At 48.2% G+C, this 26,957-nt stretch overlaps 1 protein-coding gene across 1 annotated transcript in view; it reads left to right on the top strand.

Moving 5' to 3' along the window:
- Window positions 1–9,269: 9,269 nt before the first annotated feature.
- Window positions 9,270–26,957, top strand: part of TRIM71 (tripartite motif containing 71) — a 73,681-nt gene continuing 55,993 nt past the window's right edge. The window contains exon 1 of the mRNA XM_053600067.1: window positions 9,270–10,245. Coding sequence (XP_053456042.1) covers window positions 9,385–10,245 — 861 coding nt within the window. The 5' untranslated portion in view covers window positions 9,270–9,384. The remainder of the gene's footprint in view (window positions 10,246–26,957) is intronic.

Genomic DNA, 26,957 nt, shown 5'->3' on the forward strand with positions numbered 1-26,957 from the left:
CTCACTGAGCCACAGGCGCCGCCCTGATTTTTTTTTTTTTTTTTTTATTTTGAGACAGAGTCTCACTATGTCACCCTTAGTAGAGTGCTGTGGCGTCACAGCTCACAGCAGCCTCAAACTCTTAGGCTTAAGCGATTCTTTTGCCTCAGCCTTCCAAGTAGCTGGGAGTACAGGTACAGATGCCTGCCACAACACCTGGCTTTTTTTTGTTGCATTTGTCATTGTTGTTTGGCAGACCTGGGCCAGGTTCAAACCTGCCAGCCTGGTTATGTATGGCTGGCACCGTAACCACTGTGCTAAGGGTGCCGAGCCTGCTGTATGTATTTTAAAAACAACTTTTATCCCCCTCCCATTTATTATGAAAGACATAGATTTCACTTTTAAAAATCTAGACTGAGAGGGTTGCTTTAACATGGTGGCCAACAGGCGGCTACTTAAGAGTTTTGAGTGGGGCGTGACTCTATTATAGAAAGGAAGATCGCCACGTTCTGCTCTCATGTCATCCGAAGATGTTTTGAGCCCAACATCTAAACGTTTTCTTAACTGGCTGCCCTCTGGACTCAAAAACTGAATTTATAGATCATTTTATTTTATTTATTTATTTTTTTTTTAGAGACAGAGTCTCACTTCGTCGCCTTCGGTAGAGTGCCGTGGCATCACACAGCTCACAGCAACCTCCAACTCCTGGGCTTAAGCGATTCTCTTGCCTCCCAAGTAGCTGGGACTACAGGCGCCCGCCACAACGCCCAGCTATTTTTTGGTTGCAGTTCAGCCGGGGCCGGGTTTGAACCTGCCACCCTCGGTATATGGGGCCGGCGCCTTACCAACTGACCCACAGGCGCCGTCCTCTCCCTTCAAAACTTTTTTCTTTTTCTTTTTCTTTTTTTTCTGAGACAACGTCTCACTCTGTTGTCTTGGCTAGAGTGCAGTGGGCATCATTATAGCTCACAGAAACCTCAAACTCCTGGTCTCAAGTGATCCTCCTGTCTCAACATCCCTGGTGCCTTGAGACCACAGACATTCACCACACTGCCTGGCTAATTCTTTTTTTTTCTTTTCTTTTTTTGAGACAGAGTCTCACTTTGCTGCCCTCAGTAGAGTGCTGTAGCAGAGTCTCAACTCACAGCAACCTCAAACTTTTTTTTTTTTGCAGTTTTGGCGGGGGCTTGGTTTGAACCTGCCACCTCCGGCATATGGGGCCAGCGCCCTACTCCTTTAAGCCACAGGCACTGCCTTCTCAAACTCTTGGGTTTAAGCAATTCTCATGCCTCAGCCTCCCAAGTAGGTGGGACTACAGGCGCCGACCATGATGCCGGCTATTTTTAGAGATGAGGTCTTGCTCTGGCTCAGGCTGGTCTCGAACTCGTGAGCTCAGGTAATCCGCCCACTTTAGCCTCTCAAGTTCTGGGATTACAGGTGTGAGCCACTGTGCCCTGCCTAATTCTTTTTTTTTTTTTTGGTTTTTGGCCGGGGCTAGGTTTGAACCTGCCACCTCCGGCATATGGGACTGGCACCTTACTCCTTGAGCCACAGGTGCCGCCCCAACCCTGCCTAATTCTTAAAAAAAATTTTATAGAAGTCAGGTGAGGGGGCTCACACCTGTAATCCTAGCACTGGGAGGCCCAGGCAGATGGATCACTTCAGCTCAGGAGTTAGAGACCAGCCTGAGCAAGAGTGAAATCCTGTCTCTATGAAAAATAAAAAACTCCTTGGGCATTGTAGTTGTGCTTGTAGTCCCAAGCTACTGGGTAACCTGAGGCAAGAGGATGGCTTGAGCCCAAGAGTTTGAGGTTGCTGTGACCTGTGATACCAGGGCATTCTACCCAGGGCAAGAGAGTGAGACTCTTTAACAACAACAAAACACCAATGATTAAAAACCGTAAGTATCGGGTGGCACATGTGGCTCAATGAGTAGGGTACCAGCCCCATATACCAGAGGTGGTGGGTTCAAACCTGGCCTTGGCCAAATATTGCCAAAAAAAAAAAAAAAAACCATAAATATCTATTGAGTCCTTTTATGTGCTTGGTACAATATAAGCACTGTAGCTCACTTTACCTCAATAGGCTAAGTACTTGTATTATTCCTATAATATGTATGAAAAATCTGAGGCACAGAGAGGTTAAGTAAGTTGTCCAAAGTCACACAGTTAAGAACTGTGGAGATAAGAGGTTAGCCTAGCCGAGTTCTAAATATGTTTAACTAACAAGGCTGGACATTTACCTTTTATATATACAATTCAAGTTTCCCTACTCTGGTTTGTAAAGTTCTAGAGGACTAAAGAGCTTCCATGATATTGTCTGACATGCTGGTATTCTGAACTTATAGCTGTTGAAAGCAGCTGACATACTTCTGCTAGTGATTCCAAGGCCAGAGTCCATCGAAGTAGATTGAGGAGTTGGCCCAGTGTGTAGAACTCCATCCCTTCTCAACCGGCAGGATGTAGACAGTGGGTTGGACTGCCCCCCCTCCATGGTTCAACATAGTAATTATAATAAAACATTTGTTTAATATTTTTTAAAAATACTCAGGTGATTTATGGACTTAAAATATTACGTCAATGCACCCTGAGGATAATGGTGAAAGATGCAATTTTGACATCAAAACAAGTCAGTTCATCAAATATTTAATTAAAGGATCAGATTATATAAGCAGATACAAAGTTCTTCTATTGGAAATATGGGCTAACCCTCAACCCGAGGTCTTAGAGAGTGGCAGAGGCTAGTGTCATCTTTGAAAATAAAATTTGGTTACAGACCAATTTGAGAAAGAATGCACATTTATTGTCTATGTAACATCAGGGCCAGTTTCTTTTTTTTTTTTTTTTTGTAGAGACAGAGTCTCACTTTATCGCTCTTGGTAGAGTGCTGTGGCATCACACAGCTCACAGCAACTTCCAACTCCTGGGCTTAGGCGATTCTCTTGCCTCAGCCTCCAGAGCAGCTGGGACTACAGGCATCCGCCACAAAGCCAGGCTATTTTTTTGTTGCAGGTTGGCTGGGGCTGGGTTTGAACCTGCCTCCCTTGGTATATGGGGCTAGCGCCCTATCCACTGAGCCACAGGTGCCACCCAGGGCCCATGCTTTGCTAATTTTTCTTTTTTGCGGGGGTGGGGAGAGAGTCTCACTTTGTCACCCCTGGTAGAGTGCCATGGCCTTATAGCTCACAGCAACTTCAGACTTCTGGTTTAAGCAATTCTCGTGCCTCAGTCTCCTGAGTAGCTGGGACTACTGGCACCCACTACAACACCCAGCTATTTTTAGAGATGGGGTCTCCCTCTTGCTCATGCTGGTCTTAAACTCTTGAGCTCAAGTGATCCTCCTGTTTTGGCCTCCCAGAGTCCTAGTATTATACGCATCAGCCACCAAGCCTGGCCAGCAAGTAAAAAAAGTGGTTACTCCAAAATTAAAAAAAAAAAAAAAAAAGTGGTGACTCGTTAAAATATGACTTATTTTCAGAATTCTCAAAGGCATTTAGACTCCCTTTCCAAAAGCAAACTAGTGAAGGAAAAACTAGAACTCTGTGTGATATTCTCTTGCTAAGAAAGGGTGTTTATTAGCTAGGATGGCAATGAAAAATTTAATACAATGTAGTTTATAGCAGGGGTCTGTGTCTTTGGCCTTTCATCTGGATGTGTAGTTCTTGCTCCTCTCATGAATAAGCTAAATAAAGACATATTAGATTCTTTTTTTTTTTTTTTTGTAGAGACAGAGTCTCACTGTACCGCCCTGGGGTAGAGTGCCAGGGCGTCACACGGCTCACAGCAACCTCTAACTCTTGGGCTTACGTGATTCTCTTGCCTCAGCCTCCCGAGCAGCTGGGACTACAGGCGCCCGCCACAACGCCCGGCTATTTTTCTGTTGCAGTTTGGCGGGGGCTGGGTCTGAACCCGCCACCCTTGGCATATGGGGCTGGCGCCCTACTCACTGAGCCACAGGCGCCGCCCAAGACATTAGATTCTTATTCACATTTATTATTTATCACTGTGCCACATTAAAAAAAAATCATGATAGCTATATCTCTACATGACTGGAGTTAAAATGGTTGATTGAAAGATTTCCTTCTTTGCTACCAGAGCTAAAGTGAGTTTTAACTGAAATTAGGAATGTGCTAATTTAACAATTTACACTGCAGGCCTACTTCCTGACAATGTGCCCTCCATTCAAGAAAATAAAGGAGGAAAGATAACTTCAAGAAGGGAAATCAAACCTCTTTGCTCCCATTTGTCTTTCTTTTCTTTTTGGTTTATTCTCAGTAATTGTCCCCAGGAAACAAACCCACCAACCACTGTCATGTTTGATTCTTCTTTCTGAAGTTACAGCCTTCCTGCTCCTCCATAATGGCTTAGCTGATGGTTCACCTTTGCTAGCCATTTTCAAAATATTTTGAGTCTTAGGGCCATGAGGGCGATTGAGGCTTTTTTCCCTGGTCACCTTTTCTCTTTTCTTTTTCCTTTTCTGGTATGTGGGGCCAAACCAAGAAGGAGACAGCAGGTCTGGGCCATCCCGGTTGGTTCTGACCCTCTGGGGCCATCTTCCTTCTGGCAATTCTCTTTCCCCATCTGTTTTTTTTTTTTTAAGAATTAAAAGACAACCAAAGAAAGGAAAAGAAACAAAAGCCAAAGTTACACAAAACATTTCTGGAGCAAGGTCAGTATGGTAGAAAATTCTAGTGAAAACGCAGGCCTGTGCTGATTCATGTGTGAGTATGTGCATGTTTATGTTCAGGTTTCAAGTTATTTATGGAAGAACCTCCATGTGTAGAGATGATGGCATGAGAAACTACTCTTTAATTTTAATTTTTTTTTTTTTTTTGTAGAGACAGAGTCTCACTTTATGGCCCTTGGTAGAGTGCCGAGGCCTCACACAGCTCACAGCAACCTCCAACTCCTGGGCTTAAGCGATTCTCTTGTCTCAGCCTCCCAAGTAGCTGGGACTACAGGCGCCCGCCACAACGCTCGGCTATTAATTTTTTTTTTTAGAGACAGAGTCTTACTCTGTCGCCCTCAGTAGAGTGCCATAGCATCACAGCTCACAGCAACCTCTAACTCCTAGGCTTAGGTGATTCTCTTGCCTCAGCCTCCCCAGTAGCTGGGCCTACAGGAGCTTGCCACAGTGCCCGGCTATTTTTTGTTGCAGTTTGGCCGGGGCTAGGTTCAAACCTGCCACCTTTGGTATATGGTAAGGGCTAGGTTCAAACCTGCCACCTTTGGTATAAGCGCCCTACCCACTTAGCCACAGGCACCACCCTACTCTTTAATTTTTTTTTTTTTTTGTAGAGACAGAGTCTCACTTTATGGCCCTCAGTAGAGTGCCATGGCCTCACACAGTTCACAGCAACCTCCAACTCCTGAGCTTAGGCGATTCTCTTGCCTCAGCCTCCCGAGTAGCTGGGACTACAGGCGCCTGCCACAACGCCCGGCTATTTTTTTGGTTGCAGTTTGGCCGGGGCCGTGTTTGAACCCACCACCCTCCGTATATGGGGCTGATGCCTTACCGACTGAGCCACAGGCGCCGCCCTAATTTTTAAACTTTTTTTTTTTTTTGAGACGAAGTCTGAAGCTGTCACCCTGGGTAGAGCGCTGTGTGTCACAGCTCACAACAACCTCAAACTCTTGGGCTTAAGCATTCTCTTGCCTCAGCCTCCCAGGGAGCTGGGTCTACAGGTGCCCACCACAACGCCCAGCTATATTTTGGTTGTAGTTGTCATTGTTGTTTGGCATGCCCAGGCTGGATTCGAACCTGCCAGCTCTGGTGTACATGGCTGGCGCCTTAGCCACCGGGCTACAGGCACCAAACCTAATTTTTAAATTTTACAATGCTTTTAAAATTTTTTTTTGAGACAGAGTCTTATTATGTCGCCCTCCGTAGAGCGCAGTGGCATCACTGCAATGTCCAACTCTTGGGCTTAAGTGATTCTCTTGCCTCAGCCTCCCAAGTACCTGGGACTACAGGCGCCTGCCACAAGCCCAGCTTGTTTTGTTATTGCTGTTGTTGTTTAGCAGCCCCAGTGCATGTGGCTGGTACCCTAACCAATGAGCTGAGCCTGAAATGCTTAGTCTTTCTTTCTTTTTTTTTTTTTTTTTTGCAGTTTATGGCCGGGGCTGGGTTTGAATACACCACCTCTGGCATATGGGGCAGGTGCCCTACTCCTTTGAGCCACAGGCGCCACCCAGTCTTTCTTTTTTTTTTGAGACAAAGTCTGTTGCCCTTTGTAGAGTGCTGTGGTGTCATCGCTCACAGCAATCTCAAACTGTTGGGCTTAAGCGATTCTCTTGCCTCAGCCTCCCAAGTAGCTGGGACTACAGGTGCCCGCCACAACACCAGATATTTTTTGGGGGGTTGTAGTTGGTTATTGTTGTTTGGCAGGCCCAAGCTGGGTTTGAAACTGCCAGCTCTGGTGCATGTGGCTGGTGCCCTTAGCCCCTGAGCTACAGGCACCAAGCAAATGCTTGCTTTTTCATTTGGCAAAGGAGGGGTCTGTTCCGGTTTTATTTGATCAATAATTTTTCCACTCCTCACACAGTTCAGTGAATGATCACAGATCTTTTGCTTTGTTTCAAGTGCTAAGGACTTAGGGTGCTCTGGAGGGCGGGCGAGGACATGGACCTTCCTGGTAAGGCTGCCAGGCTCTTTGCCTGGGAAGTTCGTCCTGGGAAGTTCTTCCCATCTCAGGACAGCACCTGGGCCTCTGAAATGGCTTTGTCCTTTTAGGGAGGTGCTTCTGTAGCTTCCTCAGGCCTTCAGCACGTTTGTCCAGCTGGGTTGACTTAAGGGCTCTTTCCAGGTTGATCTTTACTTGGATTCCAGAAAGCAAAATCAGATAGGCTGGGGATGTCTATTTAGTGTATTTTTGAATGTTTCCAACTGTATGATCCAACATGATTATGCAAGACACCGAAGATTTATTTTTTTATTGAGGTGTAATTTTTACGCAGTGAAAATCTGCACTCATCTTAAGTGGCATTTATAAGTTTTGACAAATGTACATACACATCAGCATATTTTTATTTCATTACCCCAAAAGGTTTTCTCAATCCCCTTCCCAGTCAAAACCTCCTCATCCCCAAAGCTTAGTTTTGTTTGTTCTATAATTTCCCATATAAATAGGATCGCACAGTATGAACTCTTCCGTGTTTGGTGTCTTTCTCCCACCATGATGTTTTGGAAAGTCATCAGGTTGTTGCCTACACCAGTTGAAATAGACCCCAAGATATCACTAACAGCAAGAGTAAGTTCGGGACAATTGTACGCTCCCTCTCCCTCATTGACCTCCAGTCCAGATACTCCCTAAATTCTGGTTAAGTGGCCCTTTCTGCCCTCCAAGCAAGTTCCTCTTCCAGAACCGCCCAGGCAGCCTCGGGAACCACCCAGATGGCCGTGGGGCCGTCACCAGGTCGCCTCCCCAGAACAGCTGCCTCATTCCTCCTCCTACCCCCATTAAAACTCAACAGGGAACCGGCCGCTCTTAAGATCATAATTCAGATTCGGTCAGTTCTACACATCCATCTGCACACAACTGCGTGTCCTCAAAAAACGTAAAAAGAAAAAAAGAAAAGGTGGGGGGGAAACCCAGATCTCCCGGGCAGTGGTTATCAGCCTCCGTAAAGCCAGGGATATAGAATGAAATCTTTTCTTTTCTTTTTAAATAAACGGAAGAGTAGCTCTCCACTACTCGCTCAGAAGGTTTCAAAGGTCGTCACACTGAAGCCCGGGGGCGTTCATCTCCCCAGCAGCCGAGAGAAGGGAGGAGGTCGGAGGGAGGAGGGAGGGAGCACACAAAAGCAGGCCGTGCAGAGAGGGCTAATGTTTCCTGTTTGCCTGCAGCCCCCTCCCCTGCCTCCCCTCCCCCAGCCCCCTCCCAGCACTCGGGCGGAAGTGAGTTTGCTCCTTTGGAGATTAAAAGGATTCCGAATTCCGATCAGTCCCAATAACCAGCGCACAGAGAAGAGGAGGAGGAAGAGGAAGAGGCGGCAAAGCAGAGAAAGAGGGGGCGCGCGCGCGCTCCCGCAACCCGAATTGGGGGGAGTTGTTCAAAGCCCCAGGAGGCTAGGGTACGGCGGGAGCAGAGCCCGGTAGGCTCTGCGCGGCCGAGGCCACCCGCGTCCTGATCGGCGACTCATTTTAGAGAGAAGATGACGCGGGCGCCAGCCAGCTGCGTCGGCCACGCTACTCCGGAGCTTGCAGCGCGGGGCCGTTGCCGATTCCACTGATTCCAGCGCGCCCGGGAGGAGGCTCCATCCCCGTGGCTCGGGATCGGAGGGGGAACCAAGACCAGGGTGAAATGGCCCGATGACAAAGGAAATGTGATCCCCTTCGCTGCCAAGGTTTCAGTGAGGACCGACGTGAGGAGGAGGAGGGGCGCAGGGCGCGCGCGGAGCTCGGATAGCATTGCACGACGGCCCGCGCGGAGCGGGTACATCTAATATCTTCCTGCCGATGAATAATTCAGGGCGGCCCGCGGGGACCTGCGGCCCCGCGCTACAGCGTGGCTAAGCCGGACGCGAGGACTGGAAAGAGCGTGCAGGAAGCGCCCAGGCCCAGCGAGGCGGGGGCACGAGGGCCCCGGGCCGCGTGGGGCGCGCGTGCGTGTTAAGCGCGGGCAGCCGCGGCCGGACTGGGCGGGCGCGCGGGAGACTCGAGGCGCGTGAGACGCGCGTGCGTACTGCACGCGAGCGGCCGCGGCTGGGCAACCACTAGCTGCAGCTGCTGTAGGGCCGAGAGCCCTGCAGGGGAGGCCGCGCCTGGCCATACGCAAGCCCTAAGCACAGCACGCCGGGCCACCCAGGAGCCCCTGGCCGCCGCGTCATGCGGCGGGGCGGCCGGCGTCGCGCGGGGGGACACCGGCTTGGCGACGCGCCGCTCCCGCCTTTACTACTTTGGGGCACCTTCCCCTCCCAAGAAGAGACTAAATCCGTTTAAAGAAAAGCAACGCACCAAATACTCGTCGAACCAAATTCTGCTCTCGCCTGGACTGGGATTGCACAGCGGACTCCCCTTTTGGGGACTCCTCTTGGCTATCGCGAAGCGAAGCCCCGGCTGCTCCAGGGAGTCGTCTGACCTCCCTGCCCTCATTCGCCCCTTGCGTGTCTAGGCTTGTTCCGGCGTTCCCTCTTCGGAAGGCACGCGGCCCCCAATTCCTCCGGGAGGAATCTGTGTCGCCGCTGGATAGTGGCATTTAATGCCTGTAGCGTCAGGGGTGGCAGCGCTTGGGTCGGACGTGGCGAGGCCAAGCGGGCAGCGCTACTCTGGTGCCGGTTCCCGGATTGCAGGCCTAATCGATGCATTTTTCTGAGTGAGTCGGCTCCCCCACCCTCTTGGTCCGCTCTCTCCTCCTCCTCCTCCTCTTCCTCTTTGGTCTCCTCCCTCCTCCGGACTAGGTTGCAAATGGCTTCGTTCCCCGAGACCGACTTCCAGATCTGCCTGCTGTGCAAGGAGATGTGCGGCTCGCCGGCGCCGCTTTCCTCCAACTCTTCAGCGTCGTCCTCTTCCTCGCAGACGTCCACGTCGTCGGGGGGCGGCGGCGGGGGCCCTGGGGCGGCGGCGCGCCGCCTGCACGTCCTACCCTGCCTGCACGCCTTCTGCCGCCCCTGCCTCGAGGCGCACCGGCTGCCGGCCGCCGGCGGCGGCGCTCCGGGAGAGCCGCTTAAGCTGCGCTGCCCGGTGTGCGACCAGAAAGTAGTACTAGCTGAGGCGGCCGGCATGGACGCTTTGCCTTCTTCTGCCTTCCTGCTCAGCAACCTGCTTGACGCCGTGGTGGCCACCGCCGACGAGCCGCCGCCCAAGAACGGGCGCGCCGGCGCCCCAGCGGGCGCGGGTGGCCACAGCAACCACCGGCACCACGCTCACCACGCGCACCCGCGCGCGTCCGCCTCCGCGCCGGCGCTCCCGCAGCCGCCGCAGCCGCCCGCGCCTTCCCGCTCGGCTCCCGGCGGCCCCGCCGCTTCCCCGTCGGCGCTGCTGTTGCGCCGGCCTCACGGCTGCAGCTCTTGCGACGAGGGCAACGCAGCCTCTTCACGCTGCCTCGACTGCCAAGAGCACCTGTGCGACAACTGCGTCCGCGCGCACCAGCGCGTGCGCCTCACCAAGGACCACTACATTGAGCGCGGCCCGCCGGGTCCCGCCGCGGCGGCGGCGGCGGCAGCGGCGCAGCAGCTGGGACTCGGGCCGCCCTTCTCCGGCCCGCCCTTCTCCATCCTCTCCGTGTTTCCCGAGCGCCTCGGTTTCTGCCAGCACCACGACGACGAGGTGAGTGCCTAGGGGTGGGGGCGTGTGTGACCGAGAAGGGCCTTGGACGGCCCCAGAGCGAGGAGAGGGGGATTCTCTCTTTTCTGGACTTCTTTGTATTTATTTTGGTTACGTGGCAGTCGTTGTTACCGAGTAGAACATAATCTGGGAAATGTGTGGAAGTAGGAGACCTGTCTTCTCTTCGTGCCTTGAGGGGCCCCCCGAAAAATCCCACTGCGTGGGTCCGCCTTCTCCGTGTTTCACTTTTCAGTGCGGCAAACCGCGGCAACCATTGTCTCTAATTAGGCGCGAGTTGGGAAGAAATAGGTGTGCTTGTGTAGACGTGGCCTCCCTGTGCGGGCACGCCAGAGGTCTCAGAGCGCGCTGAGAGGGCGCTCCTTTATTTTATAATTTTTATCGATAAAATCGGTAGATTGTTGAATGAGGCGGCATGAGATGATTGTGTTGGTTAGTGGGTGGGTGTGCGCCTGTGTAGACCTGATTTCCATGTGTGCTGTGGTGAAGGAAAGACTGATTATTTTTGTTTTGGACAGCGCGGCCGTCTTTGCCTCCTGTGTTGGGCAAGTGAGTGGTTGTCTGTGTGTCTCAAGGGGCCCCCAGTCTTGAGCCCTTGTCTGCTCCACAGCGATTTCCCCAGAGCGTGTTCTGGCCCCAGAGCTCTATAAGAGAGAATCTCTGCTCCGCCTTGTTGCCCACGGCTGTACCTGAGATAGAAGTGGAATTAGAGGAGGACCTTGTCTTTCCTGGGCTGGAAGTCTCTTGGGCCGCTCCCGCCTGCCCCAGCCTCGATCCTTCCGAGGAACCGGTTTCCCTGGTTAGGAGGGATCTTCAACCAGGGGCTCGACTGCCCTTGCACAAAACTGGAGCAGACACACGCGGCTTTACTGTGAGGGTGTTTACGGTCTTACGGCTGCACTGCAGCCTTTGGGCTTGATTTCGCTCTTTTAGCTGTCGAATAAACTTTTCGTGATTATTTTCCACGCCATGTTTTCTCCTTTTCTGCTTTGGTGTTAGATGAGTGCCTTCTAACTACCGAAACCCATCCGAGGCAGGGGCCAGAAGTTGCGAGGAGCAGGTTCTGCGAAGGGGGCCGGTAGCTTTAGTGATCTACTTGTAGACCCGTGAGAGTTGGTGTGTATGTGATCACTATATAGTCTTGCCTTAGAGGGAGAGCTGGGGACGTCAGAGGCTTTAAAAATGCTAGTGGAAGTTGCTGTCTGCGTGAGTAGGAGCCGGTGAGCTGCTACAGAGTAAGGCTAAGGTGAGCACGGCGGCGGCAACATTTTCCCCTCCTAACCTGTTATTTGGGGAGAGGGCGGAGCTATTGCCTGATGGCCTGAAACAGGCTTCTCTTATTGGAAAAAAAGCTAATTCTTATCTAGGGCACCTCCTTTTGAAAAGGTTCCGTTTAGGTAAGAAGCTACTGGGCAATTGTCCTTTTTTCTGAGTTTTAAAGTTTTTAATAGACTCTTACGGTTTTAACACATTCATGGATGAATGTTTTTAGTATATTCTTTAATCACTTTTAGAAAAATGAATTATCGAGGTAAATATCAGTCCAAGTCCCAGGAATGGAAAAATGGAGCCAATTCATTAGCAGACTGGGATTAAATGGAAGGTAAACAGAGGGAGTTGAGGGGGAACTGGCACCTGGAAACATCTAGGGGAGTCGTGTTTAAATGTCAGTTTTTATTTATATTTCCAGTTAAAGATCCATTTACATTTTATTTGGCCTAAAACAGCAGATGCTCGGTTGTTAGACTTGCAAAAGGTTTTATTCACTTTTTAAACTGCATAGGAAATCCTGACATGAGAAATGCAATTTCCTGACCCTGGGATATACGCAGGTGCCCTTAAAGTTCACCTTTTAGCACGTGCAATGCTAGGGCAAGCCTTACCACAGTACCTATAGCTCAGCAGCCAGGGCGCCAGCCACATACACCGGAGCTGGCAGGTTCAAATCCAGCCTGGGCCTGCCAAACAACAATGACAACTACAACCAAAAAATAGCCTGCCATTGTGGCAGGCGCCTGTAGTCCCAGCTACTTGAGAGGCTGAGGCAAGAGAATCTCTCAAGCCCAAGAGATTGAGGTTGCTGTGAGCTGTGATGCCACGGTGCTCTGTCTCAAAAAAAAAAAAAAAAGACTGTGTTATTAAACTAAATCTTAAAAAATAACATTTGCCTAGTTTTGAGCAAGATTCAACTGCCTCTCTTTAGGTTTTTGTTAGAAAAGAAAATTTGGTAGTCTGGGAGGCCAAGGTGGGTGGATTGCTTGAGCTCAAGTGTTGGAGACCAGCTTGAGCAAAAGCAAGACACACCCCACCCCTGACCCCTGTCTCTACTAAAAGTAGAAAAACTGAGGCAAGAGGATCACTTGAGCCCAAGTTGGAGGTTGGAGGTTGCTGTGAGCTATGAAAGCGAAGCACTCTACTGGTGGGGGTGGGGCACAGCTTGATACTCTGTCTCAAAAAAAAAAAAAAAAGAAAAGAAAAGAAAACTTGGAAACCAATAGTTTGTCCTCATTATTTTTTCTGGATTTAGAATGCTAGAAAATTTGAGTTTGGAGGTTACAAACAGAATGCTCTTGAGTAGAAGACGGAAGTGGTGTGGTTCACCTAAGAGGTCCCATCCACAGCCTAAATTCTTCCTTTCTTTTGAAGGAAATGATCGTTAGCAGTTTCAAATTATTTTTCTTTTAAAAAGTCATGGCTTGCGGGCGGCACCTGTTAGGGCACCGGCCCCATGTACCGAGGGTGGCGGGTTCGAACCCGGCCTCGGCCAAACTGCAACAAAAAATAGCCGGGTGTTGTGGCAGGTGCCTATAGTTCCAGCTACTCTGGAGGCCGAGGCAAGAGAATTGTCTTAAGCCCAGGAGTTGGAGGTTGCTGGGTTGCTGTGAGCTGTGACACCATGACAGGCTACCGAGGGTGACGAGACTCTGTTTCTTAAAAAAAAAAAAAGTCATGGCTTGGGAAGGCTCTTGAGGGCACTTTGGAGGATGATAGGTTGACCCTTGTCTTGACTGTGACAGGCTGAATGCCAGAGTCCATATATCTTACTGTATATACAATTTACCTCGATTTTTAAGATGTGCTCCTTTACTGAGTTGCCTCCTGTGTCAGTAGGCTTCATTAAAGTAATTTGGGCGCTTTTTCCTTAAGGTGCCTGATGCCGCCTGACCTGGACGACTGATTTTCCCCTGCCATTTAGGGTAGGGAGAAGCAATGGTAGGGTTTGCCGGCGGATACTATTTTCCTTGAGTATCCCTCCAGAAGTGATTTCTTCGGATTGGCAAGTGAGGTCTTTTGGGCGTTTGGTTTAAAACATCATAATTTGGAAACCTTAAAGGGAGGGAGCTGAGTTTTCCAACGAAGTAATGAGATTTGCTTGTTGCCACTCTTATCTTGGCTCATTTAATAAAACTGGGCGGCGCCTCCATATACCGAGGATGGCAGGTTCAAACCCAGCCCCGGCCAAACTGCAACAAAGAAATAGCCGGGCGTCGTGGCGGGCGCCTGTAGTTCCAACTATTCAGGAGGCTGAGGCAAGAGAATTACCTAAGCCCTAGAGCTGGAGGTTGCTGTGAGCTGTGACGCCACGGCACTCTACTAAGGGTGACACTAAAGTGACACTCTGTCTCTAAAAAAAAAAATAAAAATAAAACCTAGTTTGGGTTTCTCGCTAGTTCTGTTCCTGGAGTCAAGTCTAAAAGGCTTGCTGGCGCTATGGCCGGGCGGGTATTCGAGGAGCACACGACGCCGGCCGCGGGTCCCTGGAGAGGCCGGGCGGGCGCATTAGAGCCCTGTGGGCCTGCGGGGCAGCCCGGCCCGCTCTGGGGACGCAGCGCGGCGCGCGGTGCGCGGCTGCTCTCCCCTCTCCCCGCCGGCACCGCGGTCGCGGCAGGCGCTCTCGGTCACTCGGGTCATGGAGAGAGTGTTCACTTGGCGCATGCGCTTCTGCAACCGCTCACGAGTGGCACTTTAGTTTGTGTTTTGGCATATAGGATGTGAGCCTTTGCTGCCTTGGAGGTGACACCGGGAGCAGAAATCCAGAGTTGTGTGTTCGGTTTCTAAGAGCTGAGTGTCAGGATTCTGTGAATGGTGGGAAGCTGAGCAGAGTTTAAACGTGTCTAGGTACCCAAGAAAGGCTCACATCACTAGCCTAGTGAGGGGTCAGGGGGGGTGACACTGTTTCTATCTTGAGGCAGGGAAACATTGTAGCCCACCCTACCTGTGGATGGCAATATTGTTCTCGGTGGACAGGCCAAGGGGCATGAAGGAAAATGGGGTGCGGGTGCCAGTAATAGCAGTTTATCTAGTTGCTGCATTGGGCTTTAAAATGCTTCCTGGAAAAATAGGTTTTAGAATTCCAGCCTGATTTGACCTTGAATACTGAGCAACGAGGACTATCTCCTTGCAGGTAACCTTATGTGGCTTCAGACTCTGAGTAAGGCAGTTCGCTGCCTAAAATAATTAGCTGTATGAATTCCTGTCTTGTATCTCATATGATCAACAAACTGTGCCCAGCATCAGCATACTTTATTCTATGTTTTAAGTCTAAACTTTTCTAGCCATGTGTATGTATACTGTTTACTTAAAAACTATATGCATATTCTTTTAAAAAATATAAAATTCATGCTAAAATATTTTTTTTTTTTTTTTTTTGTAGAGACGGAGTCTCACTTTATGGCCCTTGGTAGAGCGCCGTGGCCTCACACAGCTCACAGCAACCTCCAACTCCTGGGCTTAAGCGATTCTCTTGCCTCAGCCTCTTGAGTAGCTGGGACTAACTTTTTTTTTTTTTTTGAGACAGGGTCTCACTATGTTGCCCTCGGTAGAGTGCTGTGATGTCACAGCTCACGGCAATCTCAAACTCTTGGGCTTAAGTGATTCTCTTGCCTCAGCCTCCCAAGTATCTGGGACTACAGGCGCCCATCACAACACTTGGCTATTTTTTCTTTGTAGTTGTCATTATTTGGCAGGCCTGGCCTGAGTTGGAACCTGCCAGCTCTGGTGTATGTGGCTGGCAGCTCTTAACTGCTGAGCTCCATGTGCTGAGCTGCTGAAGTGCTTTTTAAAAACATAATACAAATTTCTCTCTTGTGCTACATGCCAAAATAGTTTTCTTTTCTTTTTTTTTTTGTAAAAGTAGTTTTCTTTTTAAGGGAGTTAAAAAGGAGATAGCTAGGGTGGCGCCAATGGCTCAGTGAGTGGGGCGCCGGCCCCATATGCCGAGGGTGGCGGGTTCAAACCCAGCCCCGGCCAAACTGCAACAAAGAAATAGCCGGGCGTTGTGGCGGGCGCCTGTAGTCCCAGTTGCTCGGGAGGCTGAGTCAAGAGAATCGCGTAAGCCCAAGAGTTGGAGGTTGCTGTGAGCCGTGTGACCCACGGCACTCTACCCGAGGGCGGTACAGTGAGACTCTGTCTCTACAAAAAAAAAAAAAAAAAGGAGATAGCTAAAAATCTACTTTCCTACCCTTCTCTGTCCATCTTGTGGATATAACAAATTGGTAAAATTTATGGCAAACTGAATTTCTTTTTTTTTTTTTTTTTTTTGTAGAGACAGAGTCTCACTGTACCACCCTCGGGTAGAGTGCCGTGGTGTCACACGGCTCACAGCAACCTCTAACTCTTGGGCTTACGCGATTCTCTTGCCTCAGTCTCCCGAGCAGCTGGGACTACAGGCGCCCGCCACAACGCCCGGCTATTTTTCTGTTGCAGTTTGGCCGGGGCTGGGTTTGAACCCGCCACCCTCGGCATATGGGGCCGGCGCCTTACTCACTGAGCCACAGGCGCCGCCCAAGCAAACTGAATTTCTACTAAAATAAAAATGAGATTTTTAATTGGAATGCCATTGATTCAGGAGTTGATTTCAGGCTTTTTGTTGTTGTTAACGACAAGGGGACAAAACGAAAAGAAATGGTATTGTATTTGTTACCTTCCATTCACTGTACACTAGGAGGTGAAAGTATGCATACATGTCACCTATTGGCCAAAAAGGCAAACTTTACATACCTTGGAAATCATTGCAGAGATGCTAGTTTGAATCCAGTTCAGATGTTTATATAGATTGAATTTTGTTGAATTGAGAAAATGCTTGATAAAAACATGGGAAAGAAATAATTTGTTACTGGGATCTTAATTTCTTTTTCTTTTTTTTTTTTTGTTGCAGTTTGGCCGGGGCTGGGTTTGAACCCGCCACCCTCGGCATATGGGGTCGGCGCCCTACTCACTGAGCCAGAGGCGCCGCCCCTGGGATCTTAATTTCTAAGCCTTTAAATATAATCCGTGAGCTTTTAAAAAGTCACACTTGAGCTCTTTCCATTAAAGTGCATGGGAATGGACTTTTATCAATATGAACTAAGGGAAGTCGCCATGGCTAGTCAGCAAGGCCTGTGTGATGATGAGGTTGCCTTGAAGGCATAACCTGTCATAAACAGTAATAGGCTCTTGTGGTATCAGATTGGTCTGGGGAACTTTCTGTAACTATCTGAAGTTTTCTTCTGTAAGAAAAAAGCTAGCTACAGTGGTTTGAAGATTGCACAGATTTGATATTTGTCCATGGGATTTTTATTTTCAGTTCCAGGAATATGTAGAAAACAGTGAACATACTTTGGGAAGAAAATGGGTGCTTTCTTCCAGTTCTTCATTTGACATTACCATACGTTTCTTTGTTATTAACATATTTTCAAAGTTAAATAGTTGTAATGGAAAAATCTCAAGTGTTTGAGGAGTGAGTAAAATCGCTTCTTCTACCACAGTGTTCCCTCTGATTATAGCTATTTTTATAAATACTACTTTTAGAGAGTCCTTTTCAGATTTCAGGGGGCTGAAATGTCTAGTTTCCTAAAGTAGTACTTAAAAATGGATGCAACTTCTCACAAAATTTTGAGCACATCCTTTTGTTTAACTCACTCCCCCCCCCCTTTTTGAGGTGGGGGTGAGACAAAATCTTAGCTCTGTAGCCCTGGGCAGAGTGAGGTGAGGTGGGTGGTGTCCTCATCATCATGGCCCACTGCAACCTCAGACTCCTGGGCTCCAGGGATCCTCCTGCCTCAGCCTCCTGAATAGCTGAGACTACTGGGACACCCGGGCTGTTTATAATTTACTTATTTTGGTGAGATGAAGTCTCATTGTTGCACAGACAAGTTTGGAACTCCTAGCTCAAGCAGTCCTCCTGCCTCAGCCTCCCAGAGTACTATAGGATTCCAAGTGTGAGCACTTTTTTTTGTCTTTTCATTTTTAAAAATCCTCATAGTTGAGCGTATATAGTAAGGGAATTGGCTTTTGCAGAAGCTAACGTGAGGAAGTGAAATGATTAAATTCTTTGGTTGTTGAAGTGTTTGCCAGGGTAAAAAGTGTTTATAGATTTTCCTAGTTTATAACCCCTTTGAATTATTTCTGGTGCTAAAAATCACATGGTTTGCTTAATCTTGCCACTTCTCCATCCAGTTCCTCACACTGGACAAGGTTTATTTTAGTTGAATTCATTCTTAGCAAGTAAAGGACCATTTTGGTGTCATTCATGACACTTAACGCAAAAGGTTAAGATGAATTCTGTGCAGCATTTTCAAAGTAGTGGTTCCTCTCCCTCCCCCACCCGTTAACATTGACAGAGAAGTAAAGGCCTCCCTTCTAAGGCTACTTTTGCCATTTCTGTTACTTTGGAAGAGAATAAGAGAAAGATATTGAAGAATTACAGTTGCCTAAATGAAGATGACACTCATTGAAGCCCACTCCATTCTCTTCTCTCTTTTCTTAACCTTTCAAGCATTGTGACTTGCGAGAGGAAGCTTGATCTATCTTTCCTCTTAAGCTTATGTGACCGCCTGCTTGTTCAATACTCTAAATTATTGCCCTCCCTTTGTGGTTTTGTCTATACCAACGAATGGAGTTGACTGAAACCAGATTGGCTGTTTTGATTGACAAGACTCTGACTTAACAGAAAACTTCAGAGATATTGGGGGGCGGGGGGCTAGTGCTTGATATTTGCATTTGAAACTCTTAATCCATATCCGAAGTCTTTCCCTTTCTGCTTGCCTTCTCTTGCTTTTCCTCGTGTGTTGTAGGTAGTTTGCTTTTTACCATTGGCTTTGAAGGTAGGATGGAATGAATGGGGGAGATCTCACCCAACTCCGGTATCATCTTTCCCCTACATCTAGCTAAATTTTTGAGTTCTTTCAATTTGACTAATAACCGTTATTTTGCCCTTTTTTCTTCTTTCTTTCTTTGAGACAGGTGGTACTCTGTTGCCCACACTATGAGTGGCCTCAAGCAATCTTCTCTCCTAGGCTTACCAACCTGCTAGGATTTCAGCTGTGAGCGACCCACACCTGGCCAGTACTTATTCTTAATGTAGATTTTCTACTAGCCCAAGATAGGTCCTAACTTAGGCATCAATTCCCATCAAATACATTTTTTTAACTATATAATGATCCAAAATTAATTATCAGTTGGCACAAAAAATTGGCAGTTAGTTGTAATAATTTAAAAATAATTTCCTGGACGGCGCCTGTGGCTCAAGGAGTAGGGCGCCGGTCCCATATGCTGGAGGTGGCGGGTTCAAACCTAGCCCCGGCCAAAAACCACAAAAAAAAAAAATAATTTCCCATTGGGCAGCGCCTGTGGCTCAGTGAGTAGGGCGCCCGACCCATATACCGAGGGTGGCGGGTTCAAACCCAGCCCCGGCCAAACTGCAACAAAAAAAATAGCCAGGCGTTGTGGCGGGCGCCTGTAGTCCCAGCTGCTCTGGAGGCTGAGGCAAGAGAATCGCGTAAGCCCAAGAGTTAGAGGTTGCTGTGAGCCGTGTGACGCCACGGCACTCTACCCGAGGGCGGTACAGTGAGACTCTGTCTCTACAAAAAAAAAAAAAAAAAAAATTCCCCATGCAGAAATGGTAGTCTTTATTTTTTTTAGAGACAGAGTCTTACGATGTCACCCTCGTGGTGTCACAGCTCACAGCAACCTCAAACTCTTGAGCTTAAGCAATTCTCTTGCCTCAGTCTCCCAAGTAGCTGGGACTACAGGTGCCCGCCACAAAGCCCGGCTATTTTTCTGTTGCAGTTGTTGTTGCTGCTTAGCTGGCCTGGGCTGGATTCGAACCCACCAGCCCGGGTGTATGTGGCCGGTGCCCTAACTACTGCTATGGTCGCTGGACGCTGAGCCAAGTGGTACTCTTTAAACAAAAAATCAACTTGCTCAATGGAATATCTAATTTCTGGAAGAATTTAGTAAGCATTAGTTCCATGGTATTGTCAGAGTGTGTGTGTGTGTTTTGGAGGAGGCATTCAAAGAATCTTAAATTATTACAAGAGGGGCCTAACAATCATAGAAAAAGCTGCTACTTACAAATGGGGATGGTGTCATCCCCCATCTGCACCTGGGATGGTGAAGCGACTTGATCAATAACTGTCCTAGTCAGGATACTCTTTCGACACTGCTATTTATGGATGAACATCATTTGACAAGTTTATTTTTTTGAGATGTGTCCTTTAAAAATCTGATAATTTTTCTTTTTTTTTGGGGGGGGGAGGCAGTCTTACTCAGTTCTGGGCTTGAGTGCTATGATGTCATAGCTCACAGCAACCTCAATCTCTTGGGCTCAAGTGATCCTCTTGCCTCAGCCTCCCGAGTAGCCGGGACTACAGGCTCCCACCACAATGCCTGGCTATTTCTTAGAGATGGTAATGGTATCTTGCTCTTGCTCAGGCTGGTCCTGAACTCATGAGCTCCAGCTATCCACCTGCCTTGGCCTCCCAGAGTGTGCTAGGATTACAGGTAGGAGCCACTGAGCCTGGCCTAAAAACCTGTAAATTAATAATCAACTGCCTGAAAGTTTGTCTTCTTGCTTTTATTTTTTTTCTATGTTATTAAGGAGAAAATTAAATAACACATGGGACATAGACCTCTTGGCTAAAAACATGAGTTGGATCATCACTGCTGCAATTGATTCTGATTCCAAAGTTAATTTTTTTTTTGCAGTTTTTTGGCTGGGGCTGGGTTTGAACCCACCACCTCTGGCATACTGGGCCCGTGCCCTACTCCTTTGAGCCATAGGCGCAGCCCCCAAAGTTAATTTAATAGGAACAATAATTTAGCAAGGGAGAAAGCTTTGAGCATAATTAATGAAATCATGACACCTAAGTCTCATAGGAGATCTCCACATTGTCAGTGTGAGACGCTGCCTCTGCCAAACAACTTACAACCTGGCATGTGTTAGTCCAGTGGTGGAGAATTGAGCCCTCTTCTTGGCCCCAGTGCCTCAGGGCATTAGTGGAGTGTAGGCTTTTAAACTAAACCTGCCCCTTATTGGTATCACTGGATCTTTGTTTTCTTTGGACAGAGTCGCATTCTGTTGCCCTAGGCTAGAGTGCTGTGGCACCAGCCTAGCTCACAGTAACCTCAAACTCTTCTGGGGTTCAAGCCATCCTTTTACCTCAGCCTTCCAAGTAGGTGCCCACCATAATGCCCAGCTAAGTTTTTATATATATATATATTTTTATTTTTATTTATTTATTTATTTTTTGCAGTTTTTGGCTGGGGCCGGGTTTGAACCCACCATGTCCGGCATATGGGGCGTGCGCCCTACTCCTTGAGCCACAGGCTCCACCCAGTTTTTATATTTTTAATAGAGACAAGGTCTCTCTTTTGCTCAAGCTGGTCTCAAACTCCTGAGCTCAAGGGATCCTCCTCTCTCCTTGGCCTTCCAGGGTGCTAGAATTTACAGGTGTCAGCCTCCTCATTTGGCAGGTATCAGTGGATTTAAGCAACAATGCTGGTGTTTGCTCACTTGTCCACTCAGTTATCCAATTTGGTTTGACTCTCAGGAGATGCCCAGGTTCTACTTGCATTCCTTCTGTAGAATTGAAGGATTCCTCTTAGTTTTCAAGCTAAGGAATTCCCCCTCCACCACCCAGGGTTGAAATTTTTTTTTTTTTTGCGGTTTTTGGCTGGGACTGGGTTTGAACCCGCCACCTCCGGCATATGGGGCCGGAGCCCTACTCCTTTGAGTAACAGGCGCCACCCCTTTTTGTTTGTTTTTGAGACAGTCACTATGTCGACCTCCGTAGTGTGCTGTGGCATCACAGCTCACAGCAACATCCAACTCTTGGGCTTGTCTCAGCCTCCCAAGTAGCTGGGACTACAGGTACCCTCCACAATGCTCAGCTATTTTGTTGTTGCAGTTGTTTATCTGACCCGGGCCAAGTTCAAACCCATCACCCTCGGTGTATGTGGCTGGCGCCATAACCACTGTTACGGGCACAGAGCCCCAATGTTGAGTTTTGATGGACTTTTCTTCCACCTAATAGAAGAAAGTTTGGAGATGAAAGGGGAAGAGTAGCTTGAGAAATGCTTGCAGGTGTTTGTTGTGGATAAGAGCATGACTCGCAGGGGTCCTCAACCTGCGGCCAGTGGGCCACATGAAGCGATGTGATTGTATTTGTTCCCATTTTGTTTTTTTACTTCAAAAGAAAATATGTGCAGTGTGAGTATGAATTTGTTCATAGTGTTTTTTTAAACTGTAGTCCGGCCACCTCCAACTGTCTGAGGGACATTGAACTGGCCCCCTGTTTAAAAAGTTTGAGGACCCCTGGTAGAGTAAGAACTGGGTTTAAGTTTTAGTTTGGCCCTGCAGTCTGTGTGATCTTTGGACTCTTGCCTCACTTGGTGAGAAAATTTTGTTTTAATGCACATACATAATATAATTGTTTGTAAATATCCTGAAAAATATTTTTGGCTTCAACTTTTCTCACAAGTTGCAGCCAAACAGTTAAAATTCCTTTTCATGAAATTAAATATGTTATTTTATCTTCCTGGTTGATGGCCAAGTGATAGTTGATAACCATAAAATAATTTGGGCACTTCCTCATCGTTGACAAGATTTGATGTGTTGTTGCCCAGCTACTTGGGAGGCTGAGGCATGAGAATCACTTGAGTCCAAGAGTTCGAGGTTGCTGTGAGCTATGACGTCATGGTGGTACTTTGTCAGGGGCCACAAAGTGAGACTTTCAAAAAAAGAAAAACAAGATTTTGTCCATCAAGGGGGCTGATGGAGGTGGCTCATGCCTGTAATTGTAACACTCTGGGAAACCAAGTTGAGTGATCACATGAGTTCAGGAGTTACAGACCAGCCTGAGCAAGAGTGAGACCCCATCTCTATTAAAAATAGAAAAACGAGGGTGGTACCTGTGGCTCAGTCGGTAAGGCGCCGGCCCCATGTACCTACGGTGGCGGGTTCAAGCCCAGCCCCGGCTGAACTGCAACCAAAAAATAGCCGGGCGTTGTGGCGGGCGCCTGTGGTCCCAGCTACTCGGGAGGCTGGGGCAGGAGAGTCGCTGAAGCCCAGGAGTTGGAGGTTGCTGTGAGCTGTGTGATGCCATGGCACTCTACTGAGGGCCATGGAGTGAGACTCTGTCTCTACAAAAAAAAAAAAAAATAGGAAAACGAGGTGTGCGTCATGGCTGGTAACTGTAGTCCCAGCTATGTGGGTAGGAGGATCCTTGAGCTCAAGAGTTTGAGGTTGCTGTGAGCCATGATGCGACAGCACTCTACCTGGGTGACAGTCTGCCTTAAGACTTTGTCTAAAAAAAAAAAAAAAAAAGATTTGTCATCGAAATGTTTGAATGTCTTTTTTTCTGCTCCATTCTAATAATGTCCAAGAGCAGTCTGCATCCTGTTCCCTGCTTGAGCCTGGTGGTTTGTCTTTTGGGAATATAAAACTGAAAAAGGAGCCAGGTTCTCCGGAAGGGAAGATTCTCACCTTTCTAGATAGCTCCTTTTTATGTGCTCTTATTTAAATTACTAGGTGAAATTCAGATGTTAAAGTTCATTACACCTATTTGGGTTGTCAAAGGGTGATGAGTTTGGGGCTGAATGAAGAGTTGAAGATGAACTTTGGAGAAGGGTAGAATTTGGACAGATGCTGGCTAATGGAGTAGGGTTTTTTTTTTTGTTTGTTTGTTTGTTTGTTTGGAGACAGAGTCTCAAGCTCTCGCCCTGGGTAGAGTGCCCTGGCATCATAGCTTATAGCAACTTCCAACTCCTGAAATTAAGCAATTCTCTTGCCTCAGCCTCCTAAGTAACTGGGACTATAGGCGCCCGCCCACCACAATGCCCAGCTACTTTTTGGTTCTAGTTCTCGTTGTTTGGTGGGCTGGGCTGGATTCAAACCTGCTAGCTCCCTTGTATGTGGCTGGTGCCCTAGCCGCTATAGGCACCGAGCCTAATAGAGTGGTTTTGACGGAGCCTGCAGTGGGTTGATTGGAGGAGGTATGCAATAATATAGAACTTACACATAATATTTTCTAATCCTTTCAGCAGCCCTAAAGAAGGTTTTAGGGTTCCCTTTCCCCCTCTTCATAGGAGGTGGATTTTTTTTTTTTTTTTCCCCAGACAGTCTTACCTTGCCACCCTTGGTAGAGTGCCACCTTGGTGGCGTAGCTCACAGCAACCTCAAACTCTTGGCCTCAAGCAGTTCTCTAGCCTCAGCCTCCCAAGTAGCTGAGACTACAGGCACCCACCACAATGCCTGGCTAGTTTTTCTATTTTTAGTAGAGATGGGGTCTCGCTCTTGCTCAGGCTGGTCTTGAACTCCTGAGCTCAAGCAATCCACCCACATCAGTAGAAGGTACATAGAAGAAAAAACTAGTATATTACTGAGGAGCCAGAGCCACACTGGCTATTTTAACAGAGACTTTAATGTGAAAAATTGCCAACGTTTTTCTAGGTAGCTGAATGGCAAGAGGAGAAATCCAGGAAGTAGCAGCTTCCACCCAGGTCTGAGAGAACAAAAAGGAAGTGGTTTGAGTTATTAACACTTGGGAGGCTTCCTGTGGGCCTGGCACCTGAGAAGGAGGCTGTTTATCTTGTACTTGTACATTTGCATCCATGGGAGCGATGAAGCTGGTTCCTCCAGCATTAGAAAACTGCAACCTCAGGCAGCGCCTGTGGCTCAGTGAGTAGGGCACCGGCCCCATATACCGAGGGTGGCGGGTTCAAACCCAGCCCCGGCCAAACTACAACAAAAAAATAGCAGGGCGTTGTGGCGGGTGCCTGTAGTCCCAGCTGCTCGGGAGGCTGAGGCAAGAGAATCATGTAAGCCACAGAACTGGAGGTTGCTGTGAGCCGTGTGACGGCACTGCACTCTACCGAGGGCAGTAAAGTGAGACACTGTCTCTACAAAAAAAAAAAAAAAGAAAAAAGAAAACTGCAACCTGGGCTCGGTGCCTGTAGCTCAGTGAGTAGGGTGCCGGCCACATACATCAAAGCAGGCAGGTTTGAGCCTGGCCCGGTCCTGCTAAACAACAAGGACAACTGCAACCAAAAAAAAAAGAAAAATAGCTAGGCATTATGGCTGGCACCCGTAGTCTCAGCTACTCAGGAGGCTGAGGCAAGAGAATCATTTGAGCCCAAGAGTTTGAGGTTGCTGTGAGCTGTGATGCCATAGCACTCTACCCAGGGGGACATTGTGAGAGTCTGTCTCAAAAAAGAAAAGAAAAGAACTGCAAATTGGTGCTACTGTTGGAATAAACCCGTGGTGTTGCGGTAAAGATGTTTGTTGGGCGGTGTCTATAGCTCAGTGGGTAGGGCGCCGGCCCCATATACTGAGGGTGGCAGGTTCAAACCCGGCCCCAGCCAAACTGCAACAAAAAATAGCTGAACATTGTGGCGGGCGCTTGTCCCAGCTACTCAGAAGGCTGAGGCAGGAGAATCTCCTAAGCCCAGGAGTTGGAGGTAGCTGTGAGCTGTGACACCATGGCACTCTACCGAGGGCAATAAAGTGAGACTCTGTCACTACCAAAAAAAAAGAAAAAGTTTGTTGATGTCAAGACCTAGGAAGCTGACAGAGAAAATCCTTTCTCCCTCTAGCATATTACCCTATTGGCCTAAGATGGACCTAGCTGGCAAAGCCAGAGATATGATGTGCTTAGTCCTAGTGCCTCCATCACACAGGAGAGGACAGGTGAGAGAGGGTAGGTTAGGGGCTGAGAGACAATAATAAAATAGCCCAGTAAGCACAGCTGTGGAGATGGCATGCCAGGTAGAGCGTTGTTCCTGGCAGTAGCACCTGACTAGATTCCACTTGAAACTTCTCATGCAAATGTGGAGAATACCTTCAGAGATCCTCAAACTTTTTTTTTTTTTTTTTTTTTGTAGAGACAGAGTCTCACTTTACTGCCCTCGGTAGAGTGCCGTGGCGTCACACGGCTCACAGCAACCTCCAGCTCTTGGGCTTACGTGATTCTCTTGCCTCAGCCTCCTGAGCAGCTGGGACTACAGGCGCCCGCCACAACGCCCGGCCATTTTTCTGTTGCAGTTTGGCCAGGGCTGGGTTTGAACCCGCCACCCTCAGCATATGGGGCCAGCGCCCTACTCACTGAGCCACAGGCGCTGCCCAAGGTCCTCAAACTTTTTAAACAGGGGGCCAGTTCACTGTCCCTCAGACCGTTGGAGGGCCTGACTATATAGTTTAAAAAAAAAAACAATGAACAAATTCCTATGCACACTGCACATATCTTATTTTGAAGTAAAAAAACAAAACGGAAACAAATACAATCACACCGCCTCATGTGGTCCACAGGCCATCGTTTGAGGACCCCTGAGACTAATGATAACCAGCATATGTCCTGGTTAGCATGTCCCAGAAGTGTGGTAAGACTCTACTTAACCAGCTGGCTCCAGTCCTGTGCCTTACTGCTGACTCTTGCAGGCAGGCTGCACTGGCAACATTACCAGCCACTTCTGTGTCCTTCAGCTCTTCTTACCAAGAGAGACTGCTGTTTTTGTTCCCAAACCTGTCTGTCTATGTCATCATATTTGTTGATTGTAATTACAGTTTTAAGTCAAATGTGAAATATGGGTGCAGATCATTGTAATTTCAATGAAGCCCATCTGACTTCCTGTGAAAACTGATTTGATAAGTTTCCCTGGGAGAACAGCAGAGAGCAGAATAACTCCAGACCCTTGTAGAGTTTATCCAGCAATTCGGGATGAGGCAATTCTAAGGCTACCCTGTAGCCTTGGTTCTGACCCAAGTGGAGGGTCCCCTTATTGCCTAGAGGGGACGTCTGTGGATGGCTGCAGGGGACACTGGGCAGCTCCCTGGTGTAACCAGTGCATTCTGGTTATAGTTTTGAAAGTGAGTGAGATGGGGACCTTCAGTGCAGGCTGCAAGGAAGGAAGGAGCCCCCTTTCCCTGCCTTCCCTTCTTCTGCTCAGCCCTATGCAGGATGGCCTGCAATAGCATCCCCCCATGCTTTGTGCTGTGTGACCCAGATTTAGAGAAAAGTCCTAGCCTTTTATTTTTCCTCCCCATTTGGTATAACTTGCATATAGTAACATTAATGATTGATTTTTTTTTTTTTTCTTTTTGAAACAGAATCTCAGTCTGTCACCCAGGCTAGAATATAGTGATGCTCTTGTAGCTTACTGCAATCCTAAACTCCTAGGCTCAAGCAATCCCCTTGCCTCAGTCTCCCCAGGAGCCATGGGGAAACTGGTCTGGGCTATGTCTGGATATTTTTGTATTTTTTCTTTTTTGTACTTTTTATAGAGGTGGGGTCTTGAGCTTCCTCAGGCTGGTCTCTTTCTGTCTTCCAAAGTGCTAGGATTACAGAAATGAGCCACTGGTTCACCTCTTTAAAGGTTATATAGGGCTGGGTTTGAACTCCCACCTCGGGCATATGGGGCCAGTGCCCTGCCTTTGAGCCACA

The sequence above is a fragment of the Nycticebus coucang genome, chromosome 8 (genome assembly GCF_027406575.1).
Source record: "Nycticebus coucang isolate mNycCou1 chromosome 8, mNycCou1.pri, whole genome shotgun sequence".
NCBI lineage: Eukaryota > Metazoa > Chordata > Mammalia > Primates > Lorisidae > Nycticebus > Nycticebus coucang.